Source organism: Chamaea fasciata, unplaced genomic scaffold, assembly GCF_029207755.1.
Source record: "Chamaea fasciata isolate MVZ Bird 193981 ecotype frontalis unplaced genomic scaffold, bChaFas1.0.hap1 SCAF_1135, whole genome shotgun sequence".
Taxonomy (NCBI): Eukaryota; Metazoa; Chordata; class Aves; order Passeriformes; family Sylviidae; genus Chamaea; species Chamaea fasciata.
In genome coordinates this window covers 1-10,879 of record NW_027095220.1, presented here as the reverse complement: position 1 = coordinate 10,879, position 10,879 = coordinate 1, and the positions used below count along the sequence as shown (strand labels likewise).

Genomic DNA, 10,879 nt, shown 5'->3' with positions numbered 1-10,879 from the left:
GGATATGGGTGACAAGTTAAGTGATAAAGGTAGTCTCGCATAATTTGCGGTTGTAAGCAATATTTTCCAGGAAGTCAGCGATTCTGAGTCTTGAAACGCGGCAGGGGAAGAGCAGACCCCAGCAACAGAGACGCACATGCGCAGAGTACTATTCAAGGAAGTCACGCACGCCGGAAACCGGACTGTATAAGAGGAAGAACTAAAACCCTGACTGGCGCGGCAGTGGCGGGACAATGGTCCCCCTGTCGCCCAGCGCTGCATTACCTTATTGTTACGCTTGCTGTAATTAATAAAATCCTTGATTGGGACAAGCAACGGTGTCAGACTATTCTGTGCAAAATTTCCTCTATAACACTGATGAATAAATTAGCCTCAGTAGGGAATGATTTAGTTCAGCTACAGCAACCTTTGCAATCCTCGCTACTTGCACTGGGTAACAATCATTGGAAATTGATCCAAATACTACCAGAATGGGAAAACACAGAAGAGTGAGATCATGAGGCAATAATTAATGTGCTAGGTACAGCTAGTGAAAACATTTAGCTAGCTCTAGGATGTACTCAAGCACAACTGTAGATGCAATCAGTGGCTGCTGCAGTTATCAGAGAAGGTGGAGAGGGAACATTTCCTGCCGAAAGCTGCAAAATTGTTTGGGACAATGCCTCTGATATGGAGAAGGAGCTTCAGTCTTGGTAGGTGTTAGTCAATTTCACCTATAACCCTGAGACTAGTATAGTGACAGCCTTTGTTTTAACCATACACGATGCCTCAGTGGACCTAATACACCCAATAGTGCCCTTAGGGTTAAACCATGAGGGAGCCGTATTGTACCCTTCTGAACACAGGATGTGGGCACAGAAATTGAAGGAAAATAGCAAACTGTTAATCTAGAACCCTGTACTGCAAGGAGACAACTAAGATATATATGTGAAAAGACATTAGAAGGTGACAAAGACACTTGTTTAGATACAGACCAAAGTATTTGTCACTTTGAAACACATCCAGGCAAACAGAAAACTTCATTGGTGTATACAGGACAGGGGTGCCTCTGTCTAAGGACAGCATGCTCCATCATAAGGGTAGATAACCAAATTGTAAAAGAGACGCAATTCAATTTTTGTGTTTGTAATTTTGTTAGAATTAGGAGATGTGATTTTTCCTATCGAGCACCTGTAGTATCACATCAATATATAAAGACTAACCTAACCACTGTGGAGAAAATACTGCCTGTGCCCATAGGAATGAATCTGACTCTAGTCACTCAATTGATGAGACATCCTGAATTGAGAGAAATCTTAAAAAAAATGAAGAGGGGAAAAAGATGTTAATTACAATACACCGTGACACAGAGACCATCAAAGGAGTTTTTAAAAGGCTTGAGGAACATGTGTCTCATCATTGGTGGGATGAGCTTTTTGGGTGGTCTCCGACAGCAACCGGTATACTAAATACCTTAGTCCACCCTATAGTTGTGTTACTTTTTTAGTTAGTATAAGTTTAGTTTCATCTGTAGTGATACTTATTTGGAATTGGAGGATGCTACGAAGAGTAACAGCCTTAACTTCACTATCGAAAGCGTATGGATTGGTCTTGAGAGACACTAGTTGTACAACTTGGATAGATGAAGAAGACTCTATATATTGAGTAAAAGAATTTACTCACTTTAAAGAGGAAGTGGGGAAATGAAACATTAATTTTGAAGAATTAAAGATTTTAGTTAAACCAGATATTGCTGAAGTAAGACAGATAGACTTCCCTTTTGATAAGCAGAAACCAGATTTAAGGAACTGATAAATCATGAGGCCTGTCCACTTATGTTTGTGTATTCTGACTAATCAATAGGCTTCAAGAAGGACAATGAATTCATAAATCAAATACTCCTGGGAAAACAGGATTCAGTTGTCACACAACACTAAAAGATTAAAAAGTCAAAGCGAAGAAGACTCACTTACTTCATCATTTTGAGACCTTGCCCCATAAAAAAGACCACCGACCCATTTCAAAGAACAAACCACGCATGCTTAATAGCTTTTGGCTAATTACCATACGAAGCAGGGAATGGGATGTATTAAAGTCATGAATACACATTTGTGTTTAGGGTATTCAATACTTCTGTACATAAAAAGACCCTGTGATCTTCTGTAGGTGCACGTGTGTTTGGGAGCTATCCCGCACGCTGCCCGGCGTCGTAATTAAACATACACTTTCTAACTTTAAACTGTTAGAGAGTCTTTTGTCCGTCATAGTTGGATATCGGCATTAGGGCGATATTCATATTTTTTTTAATAATTCATCCCTTGGGCTGAACCCCAGGAAAAAAACACTCATAACTCGTGGTCTAGAGATGCCTGTCTGGTCGAGTGCTGTTCAAGTTATGGTGACGAGGCGGAATCCAGCACGGATTGCTGTCAGGTTCTCTATGGTTCTGCCGACCGAGAGTGGTTTGTCTTAGCCCTTGGTTTCATGTTGGCTCGTTGTTTTTAGGGTTTTTTTCCGCTCCTTCTGGGCGCTGAGGTCCGTGGGAGTCTTCTTCATTTACATACCGGGTGGAGTCACCGGTTGCCGTGCGGGAGCCAGCAGGGCGGGAGCCGGCAGGGCAGGAACAGGTACTCGACGGGGAAGAATACAGTTCTAAGGGAAGAGACTTTGAGGTAAATAGCATTTACCAGGGAAAGCATTACAATAACAATGGGTATGGGGTAAACAGTATTTAACAAAGCAGACCTTTCAATAGGTACAAGATACTGCGATAAGTAGCCTTTAACGAGAGAAGGCAGGTATGGGGTAAACGGTATTTAACAAAGGAGACCTTTCAATAGGTACAAGATAACAAGGTCACCAGTATTTTGACTGAGAGAAGGCACCTTACAGTAGAAATCTTAACTGAGTTTAGAAATTTGTATTTTATTTCTTACATTGGAGACATGAAGACAACTGAAGAGAGAGAAAGAGCTCGTGAAGGTATTCTGTATTTTCATGAGCCCCACACTGGATTTGGGGCTGAGTCCAGGACGCTTAGGCATGGAGAGAGGGTTGAAGAAGCTGCTCAAGGAGGCAGAAGCAAAACTCCAAGTCCCTTGGAGCATCCCTGGGCCCCACTGAGGGCAGGGAGTGCCAAAGGCTCCCCAGGGACTGCTGAGAGCAGATCCTTGAGGCCAGGATTGCAGGGAGCCGCAGGCTGTGAGCAGGGAACTGCAATGCTGAGCAAGGCCTGGGCTGGTTGGAGGCAGCAGAAAGGCCAAGCCCTGAGCCCAGGCCTGGCACAGCAGGGCCTGTCCCTCCCGGGTGGCTCGGGGCTGCTTGTGGGGCAGTGGGATGGGAGGGGCAGCAAGGACAAATGGCACAAAGCTGCAAGCCCTGCCAGCCTCCTCAGGGAGGGGCCGGGCAGGAGCAAAGTGCAGCCCCTGAAAGGAAAGTTCCTTCTGTGGGGCCTGCAGAGGCGCTGGCAGAGCCCAGGGGACAAAGGCCTGGGTGCCTGTGGCCCTGCCAGCCCTGCCCAGCCCTTGGCCATGTGTCCTGCAGGCTGTGCCCCCTGTGCGTGCTGCTGCTGTGCCCTGGCCGCCTGCACACGCCCATCTCGCTGTCCCCCCAGCATTTCTCAGCCCAGCATTTCTGTGCCCTCCCTGGGCTCCCTGCACCCAGCGCTGCCGGCTCCTGGCACACAGAGCCAGGCCATGGCCCGGCCTCACGCTGGGACACCTCCTGCACCAAAATTCTGCCCTGGAGGGACTTTTCTTTTTGCTCAGCTCCAGACTGAACCTTTCAAGCTTTGGGGAGGTTTCCTTCTCTTCCCACTGCCAAGGAAAGCTCTGTCTCTTGCTGTTCAAAAACAGAGAAGGGCTGGTGGGAGATGTGGTGGTCAGAGGTACAGTGATGATGCAATTTTTGATTTTTTAAATATGATGAAAAAAGGAGGGGCATCAACAAACTTCTACACTGGCCTGACAGAGAGCAGACTTCAGTCTAATCAGGATGCAGATTTGGGGAGTGCCAAATCAGGTACTGATATTTTTAAGAGAAACAGCCCTTAAAAACAAAGGATTCCAAGAAGGATGGACACACTTCAAGAAAGAAATCTGGAAGGAGCAGGAACAGCGTGTCCCTTTGTGCCAAAGTATGAGCTAGCAAGGAAAATGACTGGCCTGGTTGGGCATGGGGCCTTTGCAGGAACTCATGGGAGAAAAAGACGGTGCATCCCCTTTGGACAGATGAGCAGGACACTCAGGAAATGTTTAAAGATGTTGTTAGGTCATGCAGAAAGAAAATTAGAGAGGTGAAAGCTCAATTTGAGCTTAACCAGGCCACTTCGGTGATAGATAATAAAAATGTTCTTATCAATACATTAATAGCAAAAGGAGAAAAGGAGAGGTCAGGACAACATCCATTCTTTATTAGATATGGTGGGGGGAATATAGAAACTAAAGATAAGGAAAAGGCTGAGGTATTTAACCCCTTCTTTTCCTCAGTTTCGAACAATTAAGACAGATTGTCCTCAGGACAAGTGTTCTCCTGAGCTGGTAGATGGGCACAGGGAGCAGAACAGCCCCCCTGTAATCCAGGAGGAAGCAGCTGCTGACCTGCTGAGCCACTCAGATGCTCACAGGTGTCCCTGGGACCAGATGGGACCCCTCCTAGGGGGATGAGGGAGCAGGTGGATGAGCTCCCCAAGCTGCTCTCCATCATTTCTCATCAGTCCTGGCTCCCCAGGGAGGTCCCAGAGGACTGGAGGTGCCAATGTGAGCCCATCCCCAAGAAGGGCTGGCAGGAGGATCTGGGGAACTCCAGGCCTGTCAGCCTGACCTCGGTGCCCAGCAAGGTTATGGAACAGATCACCTTGAGTGCCATCACACGGCACCCACAGGATGGCCCAGGGATCAGACCCAGCCAGTGTGGATTTCAACATCTGCATTGATGGTCTGGATGAGGGGATTGAGTCCACCATCAGCAAATTTGCAGCTGACACCAAGCTGGGTGTGAGTGTGGATCTGCTGGAGGGTAGGAGGGCTCTGCACAGGGCCCTGGACAGGCTGGATCCAGGGCCCAAATCCAGCAATGGGAGGTTTAACAAGACCAAGGGCCGGGTCCTGCACTTGGGCCACAACAACCCCTGCAGTGCTACAGGCTGGGGACAGAGCGGCTGGACAGTGGCCAGGCAGAAACAGACCTGAGGGGACTGCTGGACAGCAGGCTGGACATGAGGCAGCAGTGTGCCCAGGTGGCCAAGAAGGCCAATGGCTCCTGGCCTGGATCAGAAATGGTGTGGCCAGCAGGAGCAGGGCACTGATTCTTCCTCTGTGCTCAGCACTGCTGAGGCAGCACTTCAAATGCTGTGTCCAGTTCTGGGCCCCCAATTTAGGAAGGACATTGAAGGGATGGAGCATGTCCAGAGAAGGCCAACAAGGCTGGTGAGGGGTCTGGATCAAAAGTTCTGTGAGGAGTGGCTGAGAAAGCTGGGGTTGTTTATCCTGGAGAAGGATCAGAGGAGACAAGGTGGTGTCAGGGCACAGGTTGGACTTGATGATCTCCAAGGTCTTTTCCAACCTTGCTGATTATGTGATTCTCTGAAACCACCCTTGGATCAGTTGCAGGATGAGCTCTGGGCCTCCTCTTCCGAAGGTGCAGCAGTCCAGGTCCCTCAGCTTCTCCTCACAGCCCCAAAGCCCATCCTGTCAGTCCTGCAGAGCCTCTGCAGCCCCTCCTCATTGCCCAGAACAGGGAACCCCACACCCAGACACAGCAACCCAGATGTGCCCCCCTGGCCTGTGGTGCCTCTGGCAAGGGAACAGCACCAGGGACTGCAGGAGCCTGCAGAGAATTCCTGAAGCACTTGTAGGATGATCCTTCTCCCCAAGGGACATGCCCATGGTGTGATGCTGTTTGCCCCCACCCTGTCCACAGCCACCCTGGGGCTGCTCACGGGGCTTTTCTCTGCTGAGCTTTGGCCTGGGCGTGTTCTGGAGAGAGCCTGGGCAAGGAGCCTGGAGCCCCCAGGGCCTGCCCTGAGGCGTCAGCGCTGCCCCAGCGGTGCCCATGGCCTGTCCCTGCTGCAGCCCCGGCACTGCCACCCCCAGCCCTGTGCCCGATTCCCGAGAGCCCTCAGGCCCTACAGCAACACCAGGGCCAGGAGGGCAGCGGGGCAGGGCCACGGGAGCAGCACTGCCAACATCAAGGGCTGCTGCTCCTGGGCACAGCTGCTGTGCCTGCCCTGATCTGCCCCCAGCTCTGCACACAGACATTGCTGCTGCAGCTCCAGAGAAGGGAAAAAACCTCGGGATCTCCAGTGAAAACTCTGCTGGGAGATGCTTTAGTTCCTTTAAAAGCCACTGAGAGCGCAGTTCTTCACTGACACAGTCTGTGGCCACAGAAAACTTAGAGAAAAGGAATAGAAGAAAGGACACAATGAACATCATTGCTTTGTGAACATCACAGAAAACTAAAACAAAGGAAAAACACTGACAATCAAACCAACGCTATCAAAGATGACACAATCATTACAAGTTTATTACAAGTGATTTGCAGAAACTGGCCAGCAGTTTAATGTTTCTGAAATCGTCCAGTGATCAGTGTCCACACTGCAGCCTTGAGCTCCTGGTTCCTCAGGCTGTAGATGACGGGGTTCAGGGCTGGAGGCACCACCGAGTACAGAACTGACAATGCCAGATCCAGGGATGGGGAGGAGACTGAAAGTGGCTTCAAGTGGGCAAAGGCTACAGTGCTGGCAAACAAGGAGACCACAGCCAGGTGAGGGAGGCAGGTGGAAAAGACTTTGTGCCGTCCCTGCTCAGAGGCAATCCTCATCACGGCCCTAAAGATCTGCACGTACGAGAAAACAATGAACACAAAACAGCCAAGTCCTAATGAGGTAGTGAAAACTAAAACCCCAAATTCCCTGAGGTAGGATTTGGAGCAGGAGAGCTTGAGGATCTCTGGGATTTCACAGAAGAACTGGCCCAGGACATTGCCCTGGCACAGGGACAGGGAAAATGTATTGGCTGTGTGCAGCAGAGCACAGAGAAAGGCACTGGCCCAGGCAGCTGCTGCCATGTGGGCACAAGCTCTGCTGCCCAGGAGGGTCCCGTAGTGCAGGGGTTTGCAGATGGACACGTAGCGGTCATAGCACATGATGGTCAGGAGGGAAACCTCTGCTGAAATGAAAAACACAAGAAGAAAGAGCTGTGCAGCACATCCTTCATAGGAGATGGTCCTGGTGTCCCAGAGGGAATTGTGCATGGCTTTGGGGACAGTGGTGAGGATGAAGCCCAGGTCGGTGAGGGCCAGGTTGAGCAGGAAGAAGAACATGGGGCTGTGCAGGTGGTGGCCGCAGGCTACGGCGCTGATGACGAGGCCGTTGCCCAGGAGGGCAGCCAGGGAGATGCCCAGGAAGAGGCAGAAGTGCAGGAGCTGCAGCTGCCGCGTGTCTGCCAATGGCAGCAGGAGGAAGTGGCTGATGGAGCTGCTGTTGGACATTTGCTGTGTCTGGCCATGGGGGCCTGTGCAAGGAGAAAAGATCAGTGACAGGTTAGGAGAAAGTTCTTTCAGTAAAATCAAAGCCTTTTCCCACAGACCATTCTTCTGTATCACACTGACAGCCTTTTGATTTTCTAGCAGATTTTCCTTAAACTCCAACTGGGGAGCCCTGGTTGGTGCTGGCTGAGTGGGTCTTCAGGTTCAGGGCAATTACATGCAGGGTTTTTATAATTCAGCCTTGCTGTGCAGACGTGAGAGGGGAACAGGGAACCCGTCCTCGTGTTCCACTTTGAAACCCTGTTAGTACAGAAGTCTGTCAGCTTGTACTCCCACTGCCAGTGACCAGGAATGGTAAAGTCTGTTTAAATGTTCTAGAGTTTTTTCAACAGCTTTTCTTCATCTCCACTTGACTATTTTTGATGTCAGAAACTCTCAACATTTCTGCTGTTGTGCTCAGGGAGAACAGAGCAAGTTCTCTGAGGCAAGGTGGTGCATGGAGAATGAGGGGAGGAGGTCTGTCACCCTGTCCTGTTCCAGGATTCTCTGGGCTTTCACCTGTCCCCTACACAGGATGATCACCCTCCCATGTTTCCTTTAAAAACCATCCTGACACTGCTGAGAGCTGATGGATCCACCACAGTCCACCCAATGTCCATCCTCTTCTCAAGGGCTAAGCCCCATATTTGTACCCAAGGACACACGGGACTCATTCCACCAACCCAACAGCATTTTCTCCATCACAGAACTTGTGTGTCTCCCCGTGGGGCTTTCAGATAAGACAAAGATGCTACAGGGCAGGTTTGCATTGTGGAGGGAAGCTGGAAGCTTGGAAGGAAATCTCAGGGAGACTTTCAAGTGTCCTAATGATGGCACTGGATTAAATGAGATGGAGCTCCTTCCCTGGCTGCACTGACAGCATTGCCCACAGCCGGGCACTGGGGACAGGGTCACCCTGAGCCAGCTGTGCCCCCTCCCAGAGCCCCCCAGTGCCAGGCAGCAGCTCCCAGCCCTGTGCTCTGCAGAGGGAACTGGGCCCGGGGCTGCAGAGCTGCCCCACGGCTCTGCTGCAGCTCTGCCTGCACAGGAGGGGCTTCATGCCTTGGACCCCCAGCCCTGAGGGCAGAGGCTTGGCTGGGGGACAAGAGGGAGGGGGCTTGTTCCGAGGGAGGGGCTGCACTGGAAAGGATCCTCTGGAGATCTCTCCCTGCCACAGCTTTTCTGGGTTTTGTTTTCTCTCATTGCCTGATCTTCTCTCTGCTTCCTGGAGATTTTTCTCCTGGAGGTATTTCCCTGTTCCTGATCTCTCCCTGCCAGCACTCACAGACCCCAAATCTCTGTGCACTCTCCTTGGCCCTACAGAAACCTGCCTGTTTGCAGGGCACTGGCTGGGGGCAGGTTCTGTTTGGAGCTTGGAGAAAGGACAGGTCAGACTAAGCCTGATGGCTCCAGTGAAGGTGATGCTGGTGCTGTCCATGGGCAAGGGAGTGGATGAAAGCACATTTGGGAACCCATGAATAGCACTGGAGGTATAGTTCAGATGCCTTAGGGACTTTTAAACATGAAGTTGTTTATTATTTAACCCCCCCGTTCACCAGGAGTAAGAAACTGAAAACAATGACTGAGTAAATTTTATCTTTATAAAAATTATTGTCCTGGAAATATTCCTGGAGTGAGCAGAAGCCCTGAGCATGTCCACATGCTTACAGCAGAGATAGTCTGAGTTGTACTTACAGAATCCATAATGGGATGTTCCTGCTTTAGGAGATCATTGCAGGAGCTGCAGCTGCACTGTCCTGCAGCCAGAGGTTTCCAGTGTCAAGGGCTGGAAATGATTCTCGCCCAGTCAGTCCTCAGCATCTTCCCAGCCCTGAGTGATTGAAGCTCTCTGTGCCTGTGTGCTGTGCCCAGGGTGGCTGCAAGCAGTGCCCCAGCCCTGCTGGGCTGTGCACAGGAGCCACTTTGATGGAGAAATGCCTTTTTGAAGCTCATCTTGGTTGCCAGGAGGTGCCTCTGTGTCAGGAGCCCGGCCCAGCTCAGCAGCACAGACACAGCACAAGGATGTTAATGAGCCTCTCAGGGATTTGCTGTTGTTTACATCAGACTCAGTCCCTGAGAGAGTGTTCAAAAAACTTCTCAAGGACTCAAAGTCAGATTAAAAACGCCAAAGTTTCTTGAAGTTTTAAATGGGTCCCATTGAGGGACACGCGTGAGAAAGTGTCCCCAGGTTCCAGTTAGAGCAGAACACCGCAGGCACTGATGACAGGTGGGGACAAACAAGGCAAAGGTGTCTCTGATGCTGAGCAAACCTGCATGTGTTTCAGGAATGCAAAAGGCCAAGGCCTGAGCTCCAGCCCCTGGCAAGGCAGATGCTGTCCCTTCCTGTGGTGGTTTTATGTTTGCTGAATTTTGTTTACTAGCTGGCAGATAAGATTTTGGGAGAAAAAGCTGAAACAGGCACAACTGAAAAGTAAAAACAGATAGATTTTATTAGCATACACTAAGAAAAGAGAAAAAGGAAAAATGAGACATTCAAACATCTTTCCACTTACCACAAACCGTTCACTTTCCCACTCAACAGAGAGAGAACTATGATTTTTAGCCAGTTGCAACTATTTAAACACAATCCCGCATCACCTTGGGAGAGGAGCCTCTCTAGAGTTTATGGAGATACGTGCCACAGGAAAAGGTCTGGTGGTTCTCATGGTCACAAATCTGCAACCACACGGAATTTTTGCAGATTCTGTGCAGTCCCACCCATCTAACAGTTTCCCAAGCTGCTTATGGGCCTCTGCATGTTTGGGGTACCATTTTAAGAATGCTTTTCTAGTATAAAGCAAGGATTCTCTTCTTCTTTCTCTAAAATCATCACTATCTCAAAAGAAATAGAGACCTCCTTTTATGCCTAGGAGCCGGAACTTCAAAATTACTTCCTTTCTAGAAGTATCTTTGTCTCAAAGGTTGAGACTTCCTTATTTTTTCCCAGGAGCCAGGTATATTTTCTATTCAAAATCCTAAATTAAATCTCATTCATATCAGTACATACAACTGTTTGACTAGAACTTGCGTTCTCCCAAACAGCATTATAATAATCTATTTTTCTGTAATTCACATCCAGAGAAGTCTGGTCAGAAATATCCACTTTTTCCAATAGTCTTTATCAGTTCTTGTGCTAACTTTTGTCTCATACTCTCTCCTTACATTTCAAATCACTCTGTCTTCTATGAAGGAAGGAAAAAGGTTAATGTCTTTGCCTAAAGTCCTTTTTTTTTTTTTTTTTCTCCTTCTCCAGCTGACTCCCAGAACTTCAAGGCTGAAAGTGATAGCAGGGGGAACATGGAGAAGAATCATGCTCAAGAACACTGATGGATGACCCTCCTCCACCCCTGGTCTGATCTAAAGCAACTCAAACTTG

At 49.2% G+C, this 10,879-nt stretch overlaps 1 protein-coding gene across 1 annotated transcript; it reads right to left on the bottom strand.

Moving 5' to 3' along the window:
* Nucleotides 1-6,534: 6,534 nt before the first annotated feature.
* LOC136284572 (olfactory receptor 14J1-like) lies at nucleotides 6,535-9,207 on the bottom strand. Its single transcript, XM_066174924.1, has 2 exons — nucleotides 9,199-9,207; nucleotides 6,535-7,476 (listed from the first exon to the last, which is right to left on the bottom strand). The coding sequence occupies exons 1-2, from the start codon at nucleotides 9,205-9,207 to the stop codon at nucleotides 6,535-6,537; spliced, it is 951 nt and encodes a 316-aa protein (XP_066031021.1).
* Nucleotides 9,208-10,879: the final 1,672 nt, after the last annotated feature.